This window comes from Nylanderia fulva, unplaced genomic scaffold, assembly GCF_048542155.1.
Source record: "Nylanderia fulva isolate GAGA-0341 unplaced genomic scaffold, ASM4854215v1 Scaffold516, whole genome shotgun sequence".
NCBI lineage: Eukaryota > Metazoa > Arthropoda > Insecta > Hymenoptera > Formicidae > Nylanderia > Nylanderia fulva.
Window position 1 is genome coordinate 44,150 of NW_028190606.1, and position 24,934 is coordinate 69,083.

The 24,934-nt window shown below is 37.0% G+C and overlaps 3 protein-coding genes across 3 annotated transcripts; 1 reads left to right on the top strand and 2 right to left on the bottom strand.

Annotated features, from left to right (window-relative positions):
* Positions 1–9,473: 9,473 nt before the first annotated feature.
* On the bottom strand, positions 9,474–10,287 carry LOC146721237 (uncharacterized). The gene has a single exon (XM_085487274.1). The coding sequence runs from the start codon at positions 10,285–10,287 to the stop codon at positions 9,544–9,546; it is 744 nt and encodes a 247-aa protein (XP_085343400.1). The 3' UTR covers positions 9,474–9,543.
* Positions 10,288–10,346: 59 nt separating this feature from the next.
* On the bottom strand, positions 10,347–15,981 carry LOC146721238 (uncharacterized). The gene is made up of 6 exons (XM_085487272.1): positions 15,807–15,981; positions 13,834–15,498; positions 13,543–13,623; positions 12,650–12,918; positions 11,570–12,400; positions 10,347–10,361 (listed from the first exon to the last, which is right to left on the bottom strand). Exons 1-6 carry the CDS (start codon positions 15,817–15,819, stop codon positions 10,347–10,349), a joined length of 2,874 nt encoding a protein of 957 aa, XP_085343398.1. The 5' UTR covers positions 15,820–15,981.
* Positions 15,982–17,501: 1,520 nt separating this feature from the next.
* On the top strand, positions 17,502–18,453 carry LOC146721239 (uncharacterized). The gene has a single exon (XM_085487273.1). It carries the CDS (start codon positions 17,686–17,688, stop codon positions 18,448–18,450), a length of 765 nt encoding a protein of 254 aa, XP_085343399.1. The 5' UTR covers positions 17,502–17,685; the 3' UTR covers positions 18,451–18,453.
* The last annotated feature ends 6,481 nt before the right edge of the window (positions 18,454–24,934 follow it).

Here is a 24,934-nt window from a genome sequence, read left to right on the forward strand (position 1 = left end):
CGAGGCCTCCGATAGTAAAGCGTCATAGTGGAACGATTAATAGAAAACTCAGGGAGCGGAGTGGCGTTATTTTAAGCATAAAAATACACGTCGTTACTTTGATGTTTTACAAGATATTGTTACGCTACAACATACTCGTCATTCCACCATCAAAAGGCAACACGCTGTAGTTCGCCCCATCCCCTACCCCAGAGGAAAAAACAATGACTCGTACCGGTGAAACTATGAAACGGACGATGGATAACGCTAAAGGAAAAGAAAAAGAAGCGTGGGCGTAAACAAAAGGCTAAAATACCGCGTTTGAACGATCTCGTAACGCGTCAGGTAGAGCAAAAGTAACCGTCGAAGAAAGGCTACGAGGCGAAGTGAGGAGGAGATATTCGAATCATCGAGTTATCGAATGGAGAACACCCCGCGTATATGAATTAAGTGATTTATCGGAGTGAAATTTATAGACGGAAGTTTTTACGAACAAGATAGCACGGTTATTAAGGGGTTAGGCCACTGTAGAGCGCCCAAAAAAGGCCTATTTTTGATAATTTTTTACTATAAAACAAAACAGTGATAGAAAATCCGTTTTAAGTACTTAATTCTACATACTTCGAAATATATAAAAAAATTTTTTTGCATTTTTTTTTTACAAAATGGCGGTGACAGAGCTCTGGCAACGATGACCACTCGTTTTCGGACAGTGCTTACGGGCGACCTACTAGCTGCGGTCCAATTTTTGCTGTAGAAAAAAAACCAAATTTTCTTTAATTCTTTATATCATTAGCAGCGAACTCGTACGGAAATTAAAAATAATTGTTTTGGTAAAATGACACCAAGTTGACAGAAAAAGTTCATTGTTTGACAAAAATTTTGCACAAATTGTTTGTAAAAAAAAAAGTTTACACGGAACGAAAATCCGTACGTAGTTCGCTGACAAATGTATCTAGAGCTACAGTTTAAATTTGAAAGTAAATCGGTAAGATTTGGGAGTTATGAGGTCGCCCAGTTTGAAAAACGTGATTTCGAGAAACGCGTTAAAGTTTTCATGTAACTTCCAAAAATGACCACTCGAAAAATTTTGCACAAATTGTTTGTAAAAAAAGTTTACAACGGAAAACGTAAAATCCGTACGTATTCGCTGACAAATGTATCTAGAGATACAGTTTTAAATTGGAAGTCACGCGCGTCAAGATGTGGGAGTTATGAGTCGCCCAGTTGGAAAAAGTGATTTCGAGAAAACGCGTTTAAGTTTTATGTAACTTCCAAAAATGACACTTAGGAATTTGTTTCCGTTTATAAAACCTTTTTTTTCTTATTTCTAAGATCTTAAAGCATCATTTAAGCACAAAAAAAAAAAAAACGATTTTTTGAAATTTCTACAGTGGCCTAACCCCTTAAGACTTACGCGACGAGGAATTATCGTCGATCGTGGATAAAAAACAGAGGGACGCGGAACAATAAACAATTATTAGTAGCTGGCACGGGTATCCTTCTATTTAACCTCCTGCTACCTCGGCTGCGAATTTTAACATTCATTCGAAATGAGGGTGGATCAATTTTTATGGTTCTTCCAAAGCAAAGCAGTATACGCTATCCCCGACAATAAAACCTCATCGTCATACGGAATACTCAATCGATGCACTTACACGGTGGACTGGGAAGTCGCGTGAGCGAAATCCAATTCCCTAATACCTTTTTTCATGTAAGGAGCAGAGAAAAATATACTCAGTTTCGTTCGATATCGACACTCACGTTAAGAGAAAAATAAAGAAGCTGAGGTGTTAAACTTCGAAGGAAGCCGTATATCAAATGGCGTTTATAATAATATGGAAGAGCTCGTCTCCACGATAATTCGTCGTGCAAAGAAGCCGGTTACCATATTCGTTTGGAGCAAGAAAAATTTACAGGCGTGTATTTTTTTCTCATCGCGTGTCCCGCTGTGACAAATACTGATTCATTATAGCATTTTTCCGATTAGACTTTTGCAAATGATCGGTTTAGCCTGATTTTATTTATAACGTCCTAAGGGCGAAGTAACTATTGTTCTATGCTCACGAATTAAGCTTAATTCCAAAGAAAATCTACTGCAATTTGTCTTCAAATCGGTCTCTTGACGAAAATCGGAGTACGTCGCGAAGGATTCTTATAGTTACGAAAAAAAAACAGCGTGTCGTTGCGCGGGGTATTCCCGCAAACTGTTCGTTTATTGCGATATTTGTGCGAACCTTACATAACAGGCGATGTGCAAAATCTCTTCTCCGATAGTGCCTGTCACAGGGGTGGGCGCGCTTACGACTATGAACGAATAAGTGAAATATTTCTCACCTCCGCATTATATCCCGCGTGCGCCTAACAAATTTTCCGACGGATTGAAATCGATATAAAGACATATGGAAAAAATATACCATTTGAATCCGGCACGATTAACGGTGACTTTACATTTTAAACGTATCGATTGATTTTTAAAAAAAAACTCTGTAAAGATTTTTTGATAAAAGGAGAAGGATTTTGTTCATTAATATGGATTATTATTCGGAGTCTATAACGGATTACAAAAACGGTGGAACTCGCGGCGGTGGAATTCCACGGTTTTTGTCGGTTACCCTACAACGAGTCATGGAATAGGTAGTTTTCTCGAGGAATGTCAGAAGCGTATGCCTTATTTAACTAGAGACTAGGGGCAGTGGGTAAAGAAGCTTTGCGCGCCGGGGTTAATATAATCGGCAGGAGGTTGAAATAAAATGCCGTTAAAGGTAGTGTCAAGCATAGTTTTTAACAATCCGCGTGAAATCTTAGAGAAACGGCTAGGGGAAAAAGTAAGTAGTCTAGGAAAGGTAGGGATATAAATCGGATGAAAAAATTCAGTGTTTAGCGCAGTTCCTTTCGGCGGTTAAGACTCACGTCGCTAAATCTCGGTAACCGCATCGCGTAGCGTAAAAGTCGTAAGACAAATAGAAAAAAAGTTTATCGAAAATCAAGTGGCGTGGGAGAAAAAAAAGAACAAATACAAAAAAAACTAAAAATAATACGAAGAAAAATCGCTTTCGACTGTTAAACAAGACTCAAGTTGTCCGCGCAAACGGCGTAACCCGTTAAGTAAAGCTAATAGCGGTTTAATAAAAAGCGTACAGTATACGATATATTTTCAAATCGCACTTATTCTAAATACGCTTGTTTCGTTGACAATAACCTTTGTTAGAGGCCGCGGTTTTGAAAGAAAAAAATTGTCCCATTTCTTCACACACACACTCGAGCGAGTGTTAAGAGGCGAGCTCGATCTCTTCTCTTTCAGCCACGGCAAACCTAGCATCGAAAGTTCGCAATGGATTTATTACAAACACGTGACCTCGCGTTCGGAACGAACGACTAAACCTTAGAATCGTCATCACGGTCACGGAGAAGAATATTTGATCTCACACAAACGTTACTTAAGTATTCGGGTACGGTAGGAAACCGCGAGCCGCTACCCGCGTCTCGAACGGATTACAGCCGTAAACGTGGCCCCTAAATCATTTATTAATAAATTCATAAAAATAGAAGGTATTTAAATAAAAAAGATCTAGTGTCAGAGAAAGTTTTTTCGGCCGCCTACCGACCCATCTCCCTGGCCCCCCCCGACAACTTTTAGACCCCTTGTCTCCTGGCATAATACTATCACTAAGTCCTCAGTCCACACATCTTCCCACGGCCCCCCTCCTTTCCGAGCAACGAAAAAACCCAAAAATCTATTGACTCCTCCCTGATTAGACTCAGGACAAAGAGAAGTAACAAAACAAAACAACCCCAAACCCTTCTTCCAGTTAGATATATATTTCTTTTTCTACTAATATAATAAGTTGTGGTTTTAGTTGTTATTTCAGTTTGAGTGTTTTTGAGAAGGACCGATTAGTAAGCGGGGGGTACGCAAAGAAGCGTTGTTTTGTTTGGATGGGCCGACACGACTAGAGGACACGAGCCGAACACGCGACGAGCGGACCGACCGAACGACACGCGACACGAAGCTTGGGATTTGTGAATTACACCGTCACGATTGGAGTTGAAGATGGAATGAAGAGAAAATGATTTACGGGGCCCACGTTGACGGCGGAGCCGGTGGCGAGAACGGGGAGCGGCTCGGTTTCCACGTACCACGGAAAACTTAGTAAAAGGTGTGTCAGATAGTTAAATATTCTTATCCGTGACCGGGATGACGAATGTCAGCGGGGAGTCGTCCGAAAGCGAGGTCACGGGTTTGTAATAAATCCATTGAGAACGTTCGATGTAGTGTGCGGGTGGCGGTAAAGAGAAGAGATCGAGCGCGCTCTTAAAAAACTCGACTCCGAGTGTTGTGAAAAATGACATTTTTTCTTTAACCGCCTGCTCTACCAACGATTGTCACGAACAAGCGCTACTTAGAAATAATAATGGCGTTATGAAAAAAATATATCGTATACTTGTACGTTGTTTACCCGCTATTAGTTTACGCCGTTTCGCGGACACTTGAGTCTTTTTACAGTCGAGCGAGTTTTCTCGTATTATTTTTAGTTTTTTTTGTATTTGTTCGTTTGTTCCCACGCCACCTTGATTTTCGATTAATAAACTTTTTTCTTATTTGTCTTACGACCGTTTCGCGCCTTGCGGTTACCGAGGATTTAGACGATCGTGAGTCTTAGCTGCCGAAAGGGAAACTCGCTACATGACTTTTTTCATCCGAGTTATATCCCTACCTTTCATTAGTACGACTTACTTTTTCCTAGCTTTTCTCTTAAGATTGTCACGCGATTGTTCACAACGATGCTTGACGCTACCTTGAACGGCATTTTATTGTCAAAATCCTCGATGATATTAACCCGGCGCGCAAAGCTCTTTACCCACTGCCCTAGTCCTCTAGTTTTTTAAATAAGGGCCAATACGAGTCTGAACATGCCTCGAGAAAACTACCTATTCCATGACCTAGTTGTAGGGGAACCGACAAAAAACTCGTGGAAATTCCACCCGCCGCCCGCGAGTTCACGTTTTTTGTTATCAGTTAATACCTCCGAATAATAATCCATTTTATGAACAAACCTTCTTCTTATCCAAAAAAAATATTACAGAGTATTTTTAAAAATCTAATCGATTTACGTTTAAAATGTTAAGTACAACGTTAACGTGCCGGATTCAAATGGTATATTTTTTCCAGTACGTCTTTGATATCGATTTTCATACGTCGGAAATTGGTAGGGCACCGGTGATGTATAATGCGGAGGTGAGAAATATTCATTGATTCGCTTCCATATTCGTAATCGCGGCCCCACCCCCTTGTGTGACAGGCACATATTCGAGAGAGAGGAGTGTGCACATCGCCTGTTATGTAAGGTTCGCAAATTATCGCAAAAACGAACAGTTTATCGGGAATAACCCCGGCCAAATACACGCTTCGTAACTATAGAATCCTTCCCCCACCGCGACGTACTCCATTGTCGTCAAGAGAACCGAGTGAAGAAAAATTGAAGTAGATTTTTCTTTGAATAAGCTTAGATGTCGTGAGATAGAACCATAGTGACTTCTCCACTTAGGAGCGTTTAAATAAATCAGCTCTAAACCGATCATTTGACAAAAGTCATCGGAAAAAAAGCATAAATAAAACAATTGCAACCACGGGACACCGAAAGAAAAAAACTACTCCGTAAATTTTTTTTTGCCCCCAAACGAATAGGGACCGGGCTTCTTTGCAGACGAATTAATCGTGGAGACGAGCTCTTCTTTATTATAAACCCAGTTTTAAGGGGCTTCCCCGAATTTCACCTCATCTTCTTTTTTTCCTTTAACTTGATGTCGAATCGACGAAACAAAGTATTTTCCCCGGGCCCCCTTTACATAAAAAAAGGTATTAGGGAATTGGGATTTCCCCTAAACGGGGATTTCCCAGCACCGGGGTAAGGGGCGGGATTGGGGGTAATTCCGTAATAAAACGATGGGGTTTTTGTCGGGGGAAAGGTATACTGTATGTTTGGGAAGAACCAGAAAAATTATCCACCCTCATTTCGAAAAAGGTTAAAATTTCGAAGGGGGTACCGGGGATTTAAAATTTAAAGGGGAACCCTTCCCAAAGCTAACTAAAAATGTTTATTGTTCGCGTCCTCTGTTTTTTATTCACCGATCGACGAAAATTCTCTCGCGTAAGTTTTAAGGGTTAGGCCACTTTTTAAAAATTTCAAAAAATCTTTTTTTTTTTTTTTTTTTGTTTTAAATATCTTTAAGATCTGGGAAAAAAGAAAAAAAAAGGTTTTTTTTTTAACAAAAATCCTAAGGGGCATTTTGGGGAAATTCATAAAACTTTAAACGGTTTTTCTCGAAAACACTTTTTTTAAACTGGGCGACCTCATAAATCCCCCCAAAAAATTGACCGATTTTTTCTTCAAATTAAACTGTAGCTTCTAAAAACTTTTTTCGCGAAACTACTACATTTTACGTTCCGGGGGTTTTAAACTTTTTTTTTTACAAACAAATTTTGTGCAAAATTTTTGAGTGGTCATTTTTGGAAGGTTTCATAAATTTAAAGCGTTTTCTCGAAAACACTTTTTCAAATGGGGGACTCAAATCCCACAAACTGACCCCCCATTTACTTCCCAAATTAAACGTACTTTTAAATACATTGTCACGAAAATACGTACGGATTTTACCGGTTCCCTTGTAAACTTTTTTTTACAAACAATTTGGGGCAAAATTTTTCTCAAAAAAGAAAAAATTTTTTTTCCAAAATTGGTCATTTTTTTCAAAAACAAATTTTTTTTTAATTTCCGTACGTAGTTCGTAGCTGAAATTTAAAAATTAAAAAAAATTTTGGGTTTTTTTTTCACAGCAAAAATTGGGGGGCCGGCTAGTAGGTCGCCCGTAAGGCACGCCGAAACGAGTGGTTCGTTTCCCGACCTGTCCCCGCCATTTGTAAAAAAAAATGCAAAAAAATTTTTTTTTATTTCGAAGTATTAAGATTAATACTTAAAAGATTTTTTATCAATTTTTTTTATAGTAAAAAATTATCAAAAATAGGCCTTTTTTGGGCCCCCTCTACAGTGGCCCAACCTTTTTAATAACCGGTTGCTAATTCTTGTTCGTAAAAAATTCCGTCTATAATTTCACCCGATAAATCACTTAATTCATATACGCGGGGTTTTCTCCATTCGAGAACTCGATGAATTCGAAATATCTCCTCGCTCCACTTCGCCTCGTATCCTTTCTCGAAGGTTACTTTTGCTCTACTGACGCGTACGAGATCGTTCACGCGGTATTTAGCCTTTTGTTTACGCCCACGCTTCTTTTTCTTTTCTTTATCGTTATTCCCATCGTCGTTTCATATTTTCACACGCGGTACGAGCATTTTCTCGCGTAACGACAGTGGGTTGCATTTTGATGGTGGAATGACGAGTATGATTGTAAGCGTGAACAATATCTTGTAAAACATCAAAGTAACGACGTGTATTTTTATGCGTAAAATAACGCCACATCCGCTCCTTGAGTGTTCTATTAAATCGTTCCACTATAGACGCTTTAATATCGGGATTGCGCGTTACGCGAAAACGGATGTCTTTTTCTTTTAAGAAATTTTGTACAGGGCGGGCGATAAATTCTTTGCCTTTGTCGGTCTGTAAGTATACAGGTAGTCGACCCTCGTTTCTCGAAAATATTTGTTGAAAGGCCTTTATTACGCAGGTAGCTGTTTTGTCACGTAAAGGTTCTACCCAAACAAATTTACTAAGCACATCGATAACCGTTAATAGATAAGAATAACCGTCATTATAGCTCTTGAGATTACGAAGATCGATTAAATCGGCTTCCCATAAATCATCGATATTTGTTACGTTATAATGTAAACGAGGAAATTTTCGTCGTACCGGTCGATGCAGCGTGTATGCATCCTGTGATTTAAGCCACTCGACGACTTTGTTACGCGTAAAATTCGGTTTAACGGCTCGCGATAAATTGTCCACCGCAGAGTAGCCTGCATAATGCGAGGGGTCGTAATACAATTTTTCGAATTCCATCAATTAAGATTTATTCAATCGAGTAAACCTCTTCTTCTCTTTGACGGAGAAACTACGTTATGTGGTAATGTTCTATCGTCGTCACCGTCGTCGTCGTCACCTTCCTCGTCGGCGGATATAAATTGCGTATCTCCTTCGGTTTCACTCGCTTCGTCTAACCTGTGACTGTACGATTTTGAACGTGTGATCGGAGTGGAGGATCCGCGAGGTAACGCGGTAGTAATATAGCGAGATCACGCGCCTACTTTTAATAACTTTTGATTTCCTATGAGACGCGGTGACGTACCTATGTCACGTAGTAATCGAGCAAACTGATTTCTTCCGGTTGCTTCTACCGTTTTTCTCTCGCGTACCGCATCGTTTATAAGTTCCGCGATATTCGAACCCTCCACAATGTCGCCGTCTATAGTTACGAGCCCTTGTCTATTCCAGTTAATCTTAGATGACGGAGTCAGGAGCAGTTGCTTCATTATCAAGCGTGCTTTACTACGATAACTTTTCGGAACACTATTAAGTATTTTTTGTATTATTTCCGCTGATTGAGCGCGTTTTTTCTCGAAACTACTACTACTAGCGGCGCTAATGTTACCGTCGCTGGTAATTAAAGTTTGCGTTTCCATAAGTTCATCGTCATCATCGAAGTTATCATCCTCTTGCTCTTTCGTGTCTTCGTCCTGTTCTCCATCGCGTTCATCGCTGGCGTGCACGTTTTTGCGTAAACGTTTTCTCGCAGCACGAATAAATTGAAGATAACGCTGAAGTACCTCCTTATACATTTTCCATCTTTCGTCCTCGCTGACCTGAGGTGTGAGATTCAGAATACGCCACATTTCTGCATCGAGCCGTGACAAAGGAGTTCCCGGGGTCCGTACGGAATTATTAGTATCATTTTCCACATTCGATATCTCGGTAATTTTATTCGATGAATTATCGGCCGACGCGTTAGAGGAAATTTCCGGTTGTCGCTGCAGTCTTTCGAGATTTTCCGACGAAATTAAAACCATTTTTTTTGCTCTTTCCATTATTGAATTGTAAATATTTTATCTTTTTCACATTGACGCAACAAATATACACAGAATAGCGTCCCTTTTTTAATCTCCAATGATCCGGGATAATATAGCTCCGAGTATAGGAGCAATAAGATAGGGTAAGAATCCGCCGCGTTGCACCAATAGTTTTCTCTTAACTTTCAAATTATCTTTTTTCGCAGCAATACGACGTCGGATCGATTTATGGCTAGCAAGGCGGTTCTTTTCACTACTCGCAAGCGGTACGTTACCTTTAAGAGTATTGAAAACGCACTCTTGAATACACTTAATGAGATTATTATCGACGGAACGTAAAAACGCTGTTCTCTGATTTTTTTTCAGATAACATAAAGTTTTCAAAAGATTCGTGTTTCTTTCGCCGATAGATCGTCTAGCGATTTTTACCGCGCCGTCGGATAAATTCTTCGACGACGACGATGATGCCGGTTGCGATTTTTTTTCTTTTTTTACCATCGCAGTGTAATTGCACGAGTGACAAGTCGTGTGTGAATACGAGTCTTTTATACGCCTCCGCCTCTTTTGATCGATCTACGTGGAATGTACGCGTAATGCAGCTTATCGTTGGGAAAGATACACGTCCGAAATCGATATTCATCTGGAGTCGATTGTTTTAAATCGAGCAATAAATACCCGTGAGGCTTCGAGGTAGCGTCGTAGTACGCTTCTTCCATAAACTTAGGATCGTCCGGATATACTTGACGCGCTAAATGCCGAATTTGCGCGCGATCGCGTGGATTTTTGAAAACTACTATGTAATTCGCATTGAGAGATATGTCGCGTTGTCCGCGTCCCTGATGGAAGAGATTTTGCGAAATGAGAATAACACTGAGATTCTTATGATGGCTTCCTTTAGTAAACAGATCTACGATAACATCGCACGATGACGACTCTCTCATAAGATCGTCGATTATCACTAATTTCGGGGTGAGTGGATCGTAAGAATAATCTTCCGGGCGCGGTAAACCCTCGTGAAATTCGATTATATTTTTCTTCGAGTTTATCGGAACGCTATTTGCATATACGTTCTTTTTTCTTACGCTACTCTTCTCTTCTCTTTCATTTTCATCGCATTGCAGGCGTTGATAGGCATCTTGCCACTCGGCGTAATAAAATAAAATTCTCTCGAATCGAGTATCGGACACGTCGGACAAATAACGAAGAAATGTTTTCACGAAAATCGTTTTTCCACATCCCGTAGGTCCGCAGACGATCGACGTCCAAGGATGTTTCCAGCGTACATCCATTTCCCCAAAATAAACGCGATATTCACCGTTTACGTACAATCTCGTAAATGAAAGAAAGTCTAATCCGGCGCGTTCTTAAAAACAAAAAATTAGCGTAAAGAGCGTCCGTGTATTTAAATTTTAATATTACTCATAGTATGAAATGAGTTACGGCGGAAAAAGCTTATTCGCGCACCGGGGGCCAACCCGCGGCGGTCGCATGCTCGTGCTAGCGAATAGCGCCGATCAGCTGACGAGCGCCGATCAGCTGATGAGCGCCTGGTTAGCTCGCAACTACCGATCAGCTGATGAGCGCCTGGTTAGCGCACCGCTACCGATCAGCTGACGAGCGCTACGTTGCGCTGCCCACAATCAGCTTTTAATCAAATGTTCTCGTTGGTGTGTATGTCTTGCGATAGCGGACGTATGTGAGTTCGGCATGAATATATTTGAATATATAAAAATTGTACGTAACAAGAATTTTTTAAAAATTAAATATTTTTATGTTAAAGTTTTTCAGACAAAAAAAAAATTATATTAAAAATTTTTGTTAAAAAATTTAATATTTCACTAAATAAAAATGATTTCGTTTAAAAGGTTAATTATTATTATTAAAACTAGGATGGGGAAACAATATTTTTTATTAAAATATATAAATTTTATTACTGAACAATATTTTTTATTAAAAATATAAATTTTTGTATTTATATTTACAAAGTATTTTTTTCTTATTACTAATATCTACATCTTCTAACTTTAGTTAAACTATTCCTTATCCTTTCTAATATAAAAATAAAATTAAAACTACGGGTATTTTAAAACTCCGATTTATAAAATATAGTATAAAGTATAATATTTTATAATATTTGATGAAATACATTTTACTTTTACAATATTTACACTTTTATATAATATTTGCATTTCTATGCAAGTGGCGGAAAACGCACGCGTATCTCCGCAAAGATAGAAGAGTGTGAAGAGGAGAGCAATGTCATTGTTTCGGTAAATAACCGTAAGGAAGAGAATATCGATTTTTGATAAATCTTCGTTTTAATAACACAGGTTTGCATATTTTTGTTTCGTCACGCGTTATTATATCGTGAAATGCGGTTCGCCGAATGGCTTTAAAACGAAGATTTATCGATGTCCCAGGAATCGCCTCTTCAACCTGTTCTCCGAGCGCTTTCTCTTCCCGTTCCTCTTCTTCTTCTTCTTCTTCTCTTTCTTTACGCAACAATAAATCTTTAATACTATTAAAATTAACTAAACGCGAGTTTTCAAAATTCAAGGTTATACCCTTTACTTTGCAAACTTCGCGTGTGAGTCCTTCGGGTGTACGGACCACATATGCGTAAAATTTCGGACCACCGGATACGAACGACTCGATGTAACTACCTTGTCCGTAGCTAGCGAGTTCATCCGTCATGTCGCCTAAAAAATTACCCGTATGCGGTTCGTATTCCTGCGGATCTCCGCGACTTACATAAATACAGGAATCCGTGTCGTAATATAAAACGCGCTTGTCTAATTTTTCTAAATAATCATACAATTTTAATCGCGCTTGAGCCGTCGTGTAAGCCGCTATTATAACATTAGTAAGAGGCGAAGGTACGATCGCCTCTTCTCGTAGTCGAAACGAAACATATATCACCTCATCGTTTACAGGCAATATATCGGTTATTTCATGTTGAGGGCTAGTGAGCAAACTCATTAATCGTTCTTGTGTTTTGACAATCACGGTATTCGGCAAGTTTGCACGTTGACCAAATTTACCCCAAAAAGAATTCAAGCATAATTTAGCCACCGAGCGTAAACCGGAATTGTGTGCAATGTTATCTTTTTCAAGAACGATTCCTTCTACTTCCTCATACTCACGGATGTAACGCTCTTTAGCAACGTTATCGACACAGTTGCTCGGCCATCCGCTAGCTTCTTGCTTTAATTGTAGAAATGTATTGATGTATTCCGTAAATAGACCCCCTTGTCGCGTACCGGTTTCGTAACGAGTGATGTTATATTGCCAAATCTCACTAACCCCTGTCACGAAATATCCTTTCTCGATTGCTTTTCGTAATTCGCACGATATCCATGTACCTTCGAATTCGCGTTCGTGAGCTTCGTGAGTACACGCAATCTGAGAAAATGTTTCGCAGCAACTACGACATAACGCAAATAATAATTTACCCTGCACGCGATAGGGTAATACAGGATGAAAGAGATCGCGGGGAGGAAGTACTTTACATCGCACGACCCCCTCGACTGAATCGAAATTATATCCCGGTGATAATCCGATTAATTCCTCGCATTCCTCACCTACGTATATTGTCGGGTGACCAATCGGAAAATCACCGGTCTTCAACACAAACGGATACAGAGAACATACATCCACGTAACGTATCTTTTCCGTACTCGTGATCTCGTATCGCGTTACGATATTTCCTGTGCATCCGCCGTAAAATGAGTCTCGGGGATCGAGCGGTTTGACGTCTATCATTTGATGTCGATGTAGATATTCGCGCATCTCGACATTTTCATTCATCTGGCGATCAAAGTCGCATTCCCATTTCTCAATCACCCTATATCCGCGCTTACGAAGACGAAATGTCGTTGCAACGGTGTGTTCGTAGCGTGAATCACATGTATCTGTACGATCTGTCGAAAGCAGTCTATCGCAATTTACCCGAAAACATCTTGGACAACCATGCCAAAAACAACCGTGAAACTGTAATACGTAATATTGCGTTACGTTATTTTCTACCGACTCGTAGTATCCATCGACTAGCGTACCATCGCGTAATCGATATTCTCGAGCGCGACCGCTATGGATAATATGATGAGCGAGCTCCCGCTCTTTCCATATCAACCATTGCAGGGCTTTACGCGAGTGAATATTCGCATGTCTGTATCCCCCCATTGGAATGATACCGATCTCTCTTTCGCGTAAAAAGTTTTTTCTAAATACTCGCATACACGTTGAGGCGATGGTTGTGCATTCCTCGAATGGACACACGTTTCCACGCTCTAAGAATATTTTTCTAAAAGCCATACACGCTCGTCTAAGGATATCTACATCGTTACGACAATAAAGCAATATTTCACGTTGAAAATCAAACACATAGTTCGCGCGCGTCATCTCGGAGTGCCACGCGAGAAATTTTTCGCGTTCTTTCATCTGCATAGAATCGGGTGAATAATATTGAACACCGGGTAACGCTCCGACATAAGACTGATTATCGATAGTATTGAATAAATGTGGAAAAATGCCTTTATTTGTACCTTCTGTCAGTCCAAAAGCTTTAGGTAATTCGGATAAACGCATCGGCATGTAATTGATACTATCGATAAATTTCGTATGACCTAGCGTTAATACAACTATTTTCGTACCGTTTAAAATGACTCGAGGCTCTAAGACATGGTTTTCCACGATATATTTCAAAATAAATTGCGCGTCGAATGATTTCGCGTTATGCGCGATGCAAATTATTTGTTTAAAATATTTTGTCGGCCGCGTTACGAAATCTACAAATTCCTGCACAGGGTTGCGACAAAATATAAATTCGCGAATACCACACCAGCGACATCGCACCGACATTTCATCTATTTCTGCACATTCCTCGCAAATTTGTTGAGCGACGCAGAGCGTAGGTACGTGAATTTTTACATTTGTGCTACCTTGGAGCGTTTCGTCTTGCCTCGTCTCAAAGTCATAAAACACGAATGCGACCCGGCTTTCTACGCGTTCGCGAGTCTGATTAATCGAACCTTCGGCGTCATCGTCGTCGTCGTCGTTTCTCCGCTGTTGTTGTTCGCTATTTCCATCCGCGTGTTCGGAAGTGCTCGGATCGGGACGATTATCGCCATGCCGACGAAGGAGAAGCATGTAACAAAGATGATTCAAAGGTTGAAGAGAACGACACGTAGCGCAATAAGCCGTGTCGCATTCGTGTTGATTATTTCTTTGAATCAAACGTCCGCAATCTTCGCAAAATCGTATAGTTTCACAAACACTCCGACGTGATTTACCATCGTATGATTTTACCGCGCGATGACGCTCCAAGCAGGCATGATTGAAAAATTCACGTCTACAATTATCGCACCTAGTACGATCCGCGAATGATTGCTCGCACGGCGGCTCTCCGTTACATCGCGGACATTTATTAGAGCATCGATGCTCTCTCACATCGGAGCGGTAACTTAAATTACACGGGATACAATATTCCCGCCCGCCTGCTGCTGCATTTAAATTTAAAATTACATCGAAATGTTTATTATTTAAACTGTATAATAGATTTAAACGAGTTTTTATTTCCCGCTGCAAAGTGGTTAGAAATGTGTTTCCATCGAATAGCGGATTACCCCCTCGACCAAAAGTATCGTCGTTATATATTATTATCGCGACATTTTCGCTCGCGAGATATTGCTGAAAACGCTCGATTTCATCAATTCCACACCCTTCCTCCGGAATCGTGACACCGGCATTCCTCGTAAGTTGCAACGCAAACTCGCGCTGTAACACCGAGTTTTGTCTTCTCACCGCATTCCATTTCGCGTGTAACTCTCCCGTGCGTAAATTTCCACGCTCGTTAAAAATTAGAGCCGATACAAGCGCGCGAGGAAGACATAAATTATCGGAATTGGAAATTGTTAAAATCGAGCGTTTAGCAATAACATCGTGCGTAAACCTGTTACGGCCGCGACCAATGGGAGGGGTGACTTTAAAAATCCGAATGTTAAATTCTTGCGCTATATCGTGTCCTCCGCAGCTTTGCGCTAACGAGCTTACGAGTTCCCAAATATTTTCGTAAGTCAAATCTCGCAAAGGTCGGAACGATATACCTGCGGGGCCGCGGGTTAAACTTGCGGAATCGAAAGATATGCCGACGTAATCCCTCGGTTCGCACGAATGCAACGCGTACTCGTGAAGTTCGCGAAACGCATTTTCTAACCACTCATACACGTTTGCTCCTTCGGGTATCGGACGAATACGGAAACTAATTTCCCGTCCTTCTACACCAAAAGTTCTAAAGCGACGCACGTTTTCCGCCAACATTATTAAATATCTAAAATTACCATCAGGCTCTTGATTCGCTATTTCTTCCTCCGCTTTTTCTTCTTCTTCCTCTTGTCCACCAGCAGCCTCTAAATGTCGCTCTTCGTCGGAAGTTTCCTCAGCGGAGCGGGTTTGGGAATCTTCTTGTTGTATTCTGACGTTCCTTCCCCCACCACTCTGTACTGTGAGAAATAAAAATTATATTAACAAAATAAAATATTTAATAAAATATTACTCTCTTACGTTTGAATTTTTATTAATAATGTGAAAATGTTGTTATTAATAATAATTATGTTAAGTTCACTTACGTTTTAATATTCTTTTACCGGGGTATTTGTATCACGCTGCGAGAGTTAATACTCCGGTGAATATGAAATTTCGGGCGCGATGTTAGGAGAGAAAGAAATTCCTAATAAAATTTTATTTTAATTAAAATAAACAAAAAATTTAAACGTAGGAGAAGATTAAGTATAAAATATGAAATTATTACCTTCCTCGCCCATTCCCCCGCTATTTTCTTCTTCTTCTTCTTCTTCTACAGAAAACGTGGCGTTGTTATTTTCATCTTCCACTTCTTCTTCATCTCCCGTTTGTTCTTCTCGATCTTCCGGCTCTTCTTCTTCATCTTCCGTTTGCTCTATTTCTTCTTCTTCCAACTCTTCATCTTCCTCCTCGTCCTCCTCCTCCTCCACTTCCTCCTCCAGCTCCTCTTCATCTTCCGAAATCGTGTTTATTTCCTCGTCGATTTCCTCCCCCAGTTCTCGCTCCTCTACGACCACGTTTTCATTCGCCGCGTCATCTAATATTCATCGGTCATATATTATTAGTATTTCACATAATTAAAAAATCTTTTGTGTTGATATATAGCACTGTAGTATTTTTCTTACTTACTTTCAAGCGGAGTAAATATGGCCGCCTCATCGAACGGACTTACTTCGAAGTTTTAGCGATTTAAATAAATAATTGGGGTAGTTTTAATTAATTTTTATTTATAATTAAGTGTAAAAAAAAAAAATAAAAACTTACCATTATTATCTTCTCCCCGGAGAACTCGATGAAAATGTAGGAGGAGATATTCTATGTGACCTGCTGCGTCGTTTTCTTTCTCACCACCAAAATAGTATCGCGACTCGATCACCTCACCCGCGATAATCACTAATTCGCGAAAAACACTAAAATGTCCTAGTCGGAATAATACCGCTAGCACAGCGTTGGGACATTCCCCCGCGAATTTTCCAAAAATATTGAAGTATTTATCTTCACTCGCGCATGTTAATTCATATATATACTTGGAAAAATTTTTTCCGCATAAACTCTGCGCTAGTGATAGACAAATTTCAATTACTTTTTTCAAACTCATTATTTGAAATTTAATAGTACACTTGCGTCGAATACGTGAGTACGCGAGAGACGAAATTCAAAAATGTAGCTAGCTAACTTAACTCCGAGAGCCGTATTTATACGTTTATGGAAATCAAAATGGGGGATTTTCAGGTAACTTTTTCGATTTATTTTATCTTTTTTATCTTTTTTCTCATAGACGTGTATTCTTACCCATGTTTTATATATATATATATATATATGGTAATCTTTACTTAGATACAGAAAATATTTAATCTAGGGCGATATTTACTTAATTACGAAAAGTTTATAGAAATCAAGATGAGGAATTTTCAGGTATCTTTTCTCGATTTTATTTTATCTTTTTTTATCTTTTTTTTTTATCTTTTTTTCTCATAGCCGTGTATTTTTACCCATGTTTTATATATATATCTATATATCTATATATATATATATATATGGTAATATTTACTTAGATACAAAAAATATTTAATCTAGGACGTTATTTACTTAGTTACAAAAAGTTTATAGAAATCAAGATGAGGAATTTTCAGGTATCTTTTCTCGATAGCGATAGGAATTTTATATTTTCTCTGAAGTCAGATTTAAAATTATATCATTTATATTGCTTAAAAAATTCCCCTTCCACATTAATAATTATATCGTTTATATTGTTTAAAAAATTCCTCTCCCACATAATTTTTATTATACTACGCATGCATTTTCCCCCTATCGCTTTATTGTTTAAAAAATTCCCTTTCCACATTAAAAATTATATTATTTATATTGTTTAAAAAATCCCTTCCTCATAATTTTTATTTATCTACGCATACATTTTCTCCCTACCACTTTTCTATTTTATCTTCCTTCTTATAAATTTTCTTGAAAATCTTCGCTCACTCGTCTTTCATCGTCCGGACTTTCAAGTTCGTTAGTAAAAAAGTTTGTTAGTAAAAAGTTCTCGATTTTTCGATTTTTGCGTGTCTTTGATTATTATATCTTTGATTTTCTACGCGGTAGCAACTACCATGAACAATCTTAAGAAAATCGAGCAACAACCACGTATGTTGCTGTCAACAACATACGGATTGAATTCATCCTACACGAAAAAAATTCAAGTGGGTCTTATGACGGAAGACAACGTCGAACTGGATTTTCTGCCTGTTGTTAAATTAACATCTCACGGAGCTGTAGGAATTTGCTTCGACATGGAATCGTGGCAAAAATTTCAAGAAAACATGAAAACGATGTCGAGCTACTTAAACGGTGATAAAATTAATTTGAGCTCGATCATCTTTAACAAGATAATTGTAAATTTCACTACCGCATATGGTGCTAGAGCCATACTAATAACATATCGTGAAAACGAGCAAGAAGATCTTTCTTCCGAGACTGTGGAGGATACGAACGAAAACGGACCGAAGGCGAAGAAACGTAAAACTTACAACATTGCGATAGTCATGCAGAGAACGACTTTTCAAGGTGTAGAAAATATAGTTGATTGTGTGAACGCTAATTTAAATCGTCTAAATTTTATTTCAACTAATGTCAACGAATGTGCTCGATATTTAATTAACGAAATACAGTTAAATCTTCCTGTCAACGGTAGCATTAATAACAGTATCGTGAAACTCACGATCAGAGGTAACAGTAAGGAAATAGAACGTAATGTACGTACCCAACTGAAAGATTTAACATTTCTCGATGTATACTTTGAGATAACATTTTTAGAAATAATTTCACTTTATTTCGAACAAATTGTACATACAATTATATCAAAACGTAAATTTTAATAATTATTCGACAAATATTTTCTTGAAATGTTTGTGAATAATTTTGTTCTGTAAAAATATTTTAAATATAAATCATATTTGTACTTTTAAAACCATTGTTCAATTTTCTTTCACTTCCTCTTTCCAGAAATTTCCTCAACAACCATGTTTCTGTTTACCTTCATTAAGCAGCGAGTTATTTTAAAATAAAATTTTATCCGACATCTTTTCAACAATAAGCATTCTTTCTAATCTACGATGATGCATTATTTTTTTATCGTGACACGAGTCGAAATGCTCGCCAGTACAAATATTTGCGTGTTCTTTTTTTATTACCCTACGGCATTGTCAGTTACTACCTGCCACCGATCCCCGGTCGACCGCATGACGCTTTTCTTGGTCAAAATGTTTTTACCCCACCCCGTCTAATATCGACCATTTGATTCGACGAGCTATCCTTGCCATACGTATACCCTAGCTGTTTTTACCCCACCCCGTCCAATATCGACCATTTGATTCGACGAGCTATCCTTGCCATACGTATACCCGTACCCCCATACCGTACCCTACGCAACTTTAGCTTAAATACCTCATCTAATCCTTAGACTAGTAAGATCTCGTTTAGCTCAACATACTAGGACCCTGCTCGGAAACACAAAGGCCCCAGGTTCAAATCCAGAGGAAATCAGAAAAAATAAAAAAAAAATAAAAAAATTCTCATCCCCACCTTTCGGGGCCAGTCGCCATTTTTTTTTCCCCAACACCCTCTCCCCCTACACCCACACTCGGAAAAACCAGACGCCGGTGGTGGGGGAAAGATAAGATAAGACTCGGCGCCAGACGGGTCGGTGGTGGGGGTTTGTTATGACGGGCCATAGTGCCCACTATACTACTTTCAGGTGTTACAACTCATTGATGGCTTCTACATATTGAATTGCCAAGTCCGCGTTGACAGTGACGACTTAATTCAAAAGAATAAAAATATAAGAATCTCTATATGTATTGTTTTATCGATAAAAGATGTACAATAATGAACGAAAATAACATAATTAACTAGCGATTTGAGGCCCGCGCGAAGCGCGGACCTCAAAGCTAATATTCCTCAAAGATTTTACTTTTTTTATAATTTATTTTTAGATATCAAATAGTTAAAATAAAGTCGCCAGTGATGAATAAAAATATAATTTATTAATTATTCGACCTGACTGGCCAATATAAATTGTTAATACGCAAAGTTTCGACCCTTGGGTACGGATCCTTATCAAGTGTTACTTTCAAGATGTCAATTAGAAAGATGTAGGATTACTAATGTATTAGTATTTAACAATTTGTATTGGCCAGTCAGGTCGAATGATTAATAGAAGTTATATTTTTATTTTTATTAGTTTTATTTATAGAGTTTATTATTAGTTTATCTATACTATTTATATAAAAACACAGTTTGTCAGTTGGATAGATTTGTATTATCGATGTTTAAGATTCATTTCAAATATAGACGTATTAAAATGAAATTTGAATAAATGATTGATTCTTTATCATCTTGGGAGTGTTAGACTGTGTTAAAATTTGTTCAGTTTTTAATGTCAATGTGTTCGAAATGTATTAAAAGGTCGAAATTTTAAGGATTTTATATATATTTTTCTGAGAAAAAAATTTTTATATATATTCTTCTGAGAAAATTCTTTTGATATTTTTTTGACATTAAACTGATTTAACTTTTGATTTTTTTGACAAAAACTTTTTTTGATGCATATTCACCCCTCAAAAATTTTTTTCTCAAAAGAATATTCTTACACAGCCGAATTTCGACATTTTTAATACATTTCGAATACATTGACATTAAAAGCTGAAAAACATTTTTTTGATGCATATTCACCCCCAAAAAAATTTTTTCAGAAGAACATATTACGCAGCCTATAACACCCCCAAGATTATAAAGAATCAATCCTTAAAATTTCATTTTAATTGGTCTACGTGTTTTAAAGATTTTTGCGAGGACATACAAACTGACAAACTCTGTATTTTTAAATAGTATACATATAATTATTTCGACTCGAGCGGGCTTCAAGACCTATATCTAACGTTTTTTTAAATATAATATTTTAAGTTAAGAGTTTAACAAGGCTCTGTAATATAAATATAAATTTAAAGTGTAAGACAGGCAATAAGAGCCAATCGCGGAAGACAGTGCGTTATCCCAACGAAACTAAATTTTTTCGTTAGAATTAAATATCTGTGCACAAGGCACCAAATTTTACTTGATCACAGCCAAGATTTTCAAATATGAAATAATCTCATATTTGAGATTTAATTTCAATAATCCTTTAACCCTCCTACGGAAATAAATAAATAAATGCAAGAGAATATATTAATAATATTTTTAATATATTTTTATATTTTTATATTTTTAATATATTTTTAAAATATTTTTTTTGTGAGCTTAAAAGCTAGCTATACACACACACATATATATATATATATATATACAAATACCGTCTGTCTGTCTGACCGCGAACTACTCCTTAATTAATGGACCGATTTTCTCGAAAATGGTACCAAAATACGGTTGCAAATTTTTCGAGGTGAAAGCTTTTAGCTTGATATCTCAAAATTTAGGAAAACTAGAAAATGTGTATTTTTTAGAAATTAAAATTTTATAAAAATCAAAATTTTTCATCGATCATCACAAAACTCAATATTAAACATTATTTATTAATAACTTATTTACGTAAAAAAAATTACTCAAATATCTTAAAATTTATTAAAATTAGAACAATTAAAAACGTTTCTTAAAAATTCAAAATTAAAAAAAATGAATTCTTTCATTGATTCTCATCAAATTCAATACCAACCAACTTTCAATGCTAATCTATTTATACAAAACAATTGATCCCGATATCTTAAAATTTACCAAAGTTAGAGCAACAGACATTTCTCGAAAAATTAAAAATTTTAATATAAATAAAATACTATATAAATTTTTATAAAAAAGTGTTGTACTACTTTACTTGTATGCTAATTTTAAGCGCTGTAAATCAAATAATTCTTGAGACATTTACATTTTAAATGTACACATACATGCATTCATACACACAAAATTAAAAAAAATAAAAATAAAAGTTTGAAAAAAGTTACTTTCTGATGTTTTGGAGCATTTTGAACACACTGGCATAGAAATCCGAAAAAAAAAATTTTTACGAAAACAGTGCTTTCTCTAAAATAAAAAAATTTTAACATTTTAAAAATATATAGTGGCCTATCCTGAAAAATTTGCATTATTTTGATACCAATTTCGAGAAAATTGGTCCATAAATGCGCACGCACGTAAGTGGGTGCGTCGGTGGGGGTGTAAAACTTAAAACAATTGCCATCGTTGTCATCCCCGAAAAATTTGCAAAATTCTGGTACCAATTTCGAGGGAATCGGTCCATTAATGAGAGAGTGCGTGGGTGGGTGGATAGGTTTGTACAAATTAAAAAAAATCATATAGTGCCATTTTCGACAAATTTAGAAAACTTTGGTATTGATTTCGAAAAAATCGATCAATTAATGTGTGAATACGTGGGTGAGTGGGGATGTAAAACTTAAAAAAACTACATCGTCGCTATCTCCGAAAAATTTGCAACATTTTGGTATCAATTAAAAAAAATCGGTTCATAAATATGCGATTGCGTGGGTGGGTGTGCGTGGGTGGGTGAAAACTTAAAAAAACCACACAGCAGTCTTCTTCGAATAATTTGATACCAAACAAACATTTTGATACCAATTTGATGAAAATCGGTTCATAAATGTGGGAGTAGTTTGCGGTCATACAGACAGACAGACAGACAAACAGACGGACGGTACTTATTGTATATAGATATAATTAAAAAATTGCAGTACTTCTTTAAAAAACCACCATCGTCGACATTCCCAAGAAATTTGTCTTATATATATTCGGTCAATAAATGTGTGAATGCGTGAGTGGGTGGATGGGGGTGTAAAACTTTATAAAACTTAAAAAAACACTATCGTCGCAATCCCCAAAACATTTGCAAAATTTTGGTGCTACCAATTTCGAAAAAAATCAGTCAATAAAGGTGGAGGTGTAAAACTTAAAAAAACCGCTATCATCGACATTTCCAAAAAATTTTCATAATTTTGATATAAATTTCGTGAAAAAGTTGATTAATAAATTTGTAAATGCGTAAGTGGATACGTGAGTGGGTTGGTGGAGTTGTAAAGCTTTAAAATAACATTTAAAAAATACATACACACATTTTTTCGGAAATGGTGACAATAATGGTTTTTCATACTGATTTTGAAAAAATCAGTCAATAAGTGTGTGAGTGCGTGGGTGGGTGAGTGGGGATGTAAAATTTAAAAAATTCATCATTATCGCCATTCCCGAAAAATTTGTAAAATTTGGATACAAATTTCACGAAAAAAAAATCAATTAATAAATTTGTAAATGCGTGGGTGAATACGTGGGTAGATTAGTAGGATTGTAAAAATTAAAAAATTCATATATAGTAGCCTCTAAAAATTTCAAATATTTTGGTACCGATCTAGAGAAAATCGGTCAATAAATTTGTAAGTGCGTAGGTGAGGGTGTAAAACGTAAAAAAATCGCCATCGTTATCATCCCCGAAAAATTTGCAAAATTTTGGTATTAATTTCGAGAGAATCGGTCCATTAATGAGGGAATGCGTGAATGGGTAGGTACGGTTGTTAAAATTTAAAAAATTATATAGCGACTGTCCTCTAAAAATTTCGAAAATTTTGGTACTGATTTTGAGAAAATTGATCAATTTTGTGAGTGCGTGGATGGGAGTGTAAAACTTAAAAAAATTGTCATTGTCGTCATAAAAAAAAATTTACAAAATTTCGATACCAATTTCGAGAAAAAGTGGGGGTATAAAACTTGAAAAAACCACATTGTCACACTCCTTGAAAAATTTGCGAAATTTTGGTACTAATTTGGTTAAAATCGGTTCACAAATGTGGAAGTAGTTCGCGGTCAGACCACGGTCGTATACAAAGGTCTGGAAACTCTTATGGTGGGGGTAAGGCTCTTAATGTCATGATTTGTGGTTCATAAATCGGTCGCTAACCTCAGAGCGCTGTGATCGCTGAGTAAAGAGCTTATAGCGGGGAGCACACACTCTTGCATAAGCGCATAAGCATATGCATAAAAAATTCGATTGGTTGAATTTCTTATGTACACGTTTATAGACCAATCAAGATTATTATGCTTACGTTTATGCGCCTATGCAAAAGTGTGTGCTTATAGTCTTAAACTCATTTACTAGCCTTTCAAAATGTTCTATAATGTTTATATAAATCAGTTTCTCTGACATTGCTTTTATCAAATCTTTTGAAATTAAAATCTCCATATTTAATATTTCACAAGTTTAATTTTTCTATTAAAAAATATATAACATCACATTATTGTTACAATATCAATATACATAGTAAAATATATCTTGGGGCGGCGGGTGGCCGTGCACGCTGCGTCACCGAAACTCGCCTGAGGCGAAGAGTAAGTGTAACGCAGGTTCGAATCCTACCCAGACCCCAAGTTCGTGATCATCTTCGCTACTTATAGTATTTTTATTTTTAAATGTCTCAGCATCAGTGATCTTTCCAGCATGTGATCGCTGTAATCGCTGAGTAAATACTAGAAAGCGACAAAGTGATGATCCATCAGAAACACTTCCAAACAAAAAACCAAAATATAGTTGTCGTTGCAAAAAGAATTGTCTATCGAAATTTTGCGGCTGCGTAAAACAAAAAATTTCTTGCAAAGCAATATGTAAATGTAATATTCAACTTTGTGAAAACAAGGTAATATTTATTGTTATTTACTGATTTATAAAATGTTTTTATCGTGAGTAGCATTTTTAAGCAACTCTACGTAGAAATTAATTTTATTTTACAGGATACACATGATAATACTGCACATGCTGGAAAGACCACTGATGCTGAGACATTTATAAATAAAAATACTATAAGTAACGAAGATGATCACGAACTTGGGGTCTGGGTGGGATTCGAACCTGCGTTACACTTACTCTTCGCCTCAGGCGAGTTTCGGTGACGCAGCGTGCACGGCCACCCGCCGCCCCAAGATATATTTTACTATGTATATTGATATTGTAACAATAATGTAATGTTATATATTTTTTAATAGAAGAATTAAACTTGTAAAATATTAAATATGGAGATTTTAATTTCAAAAGATTTGATAAAAGCAATGTCAGAGGAACTGATTTATATAAACATTATAGAACATTTTGAAAGGCTAGTAAATGAGTTTAAGAGTCTTCTTTTAAGTGAGTGATATTACATTTTGTATTATATTTCAAATTTCCAAATTATATTCTCATTCTCATGTATTATTCTAATGATATACCTTTTTTTTGCAACTTTGTCGAATAATACAAATTTTACAAGATTAATAAAAATGCATAAATTTATCTGTTCTGCACTTTATTTTTATAGTAAAAGATATATCGGAACTTAT

Excerpts from the sequence above, each read along its gene's own strand:
- LOC146721237 (XM_085487274.1), bottom strand. The coding sequence starts at position 10,287 with ATGGATGTACGCTGGAAACATCCTTGGACGTCGATCGTCTGCGGACCT.
- LOC146721238 (XM_085487272.1), bottom strand. Across the intron at positions 13,624-13,833 it reads GGTGCGATGTCGCTGGTGTG|GTCATACGAAATTTATCGAT; the intron begins GTATTCGCGAAT and ends TATTAACGCTAG. Across the intron at positions 12,401-12,649 it reads AAAAGATACGTTACGTGGAT|ATTGCGTGTACTCACGAAGC; the intron begins GTATGTTCTCTG and ends ACATTTTCTCAG.
- LOC146721239 (XM_085487273.1), top strand. The coding sequence starts at position 17,686 with ATGAACAATCTTAAGAAAATCGAGCAACAACCACGTATGTTGCTGTCA.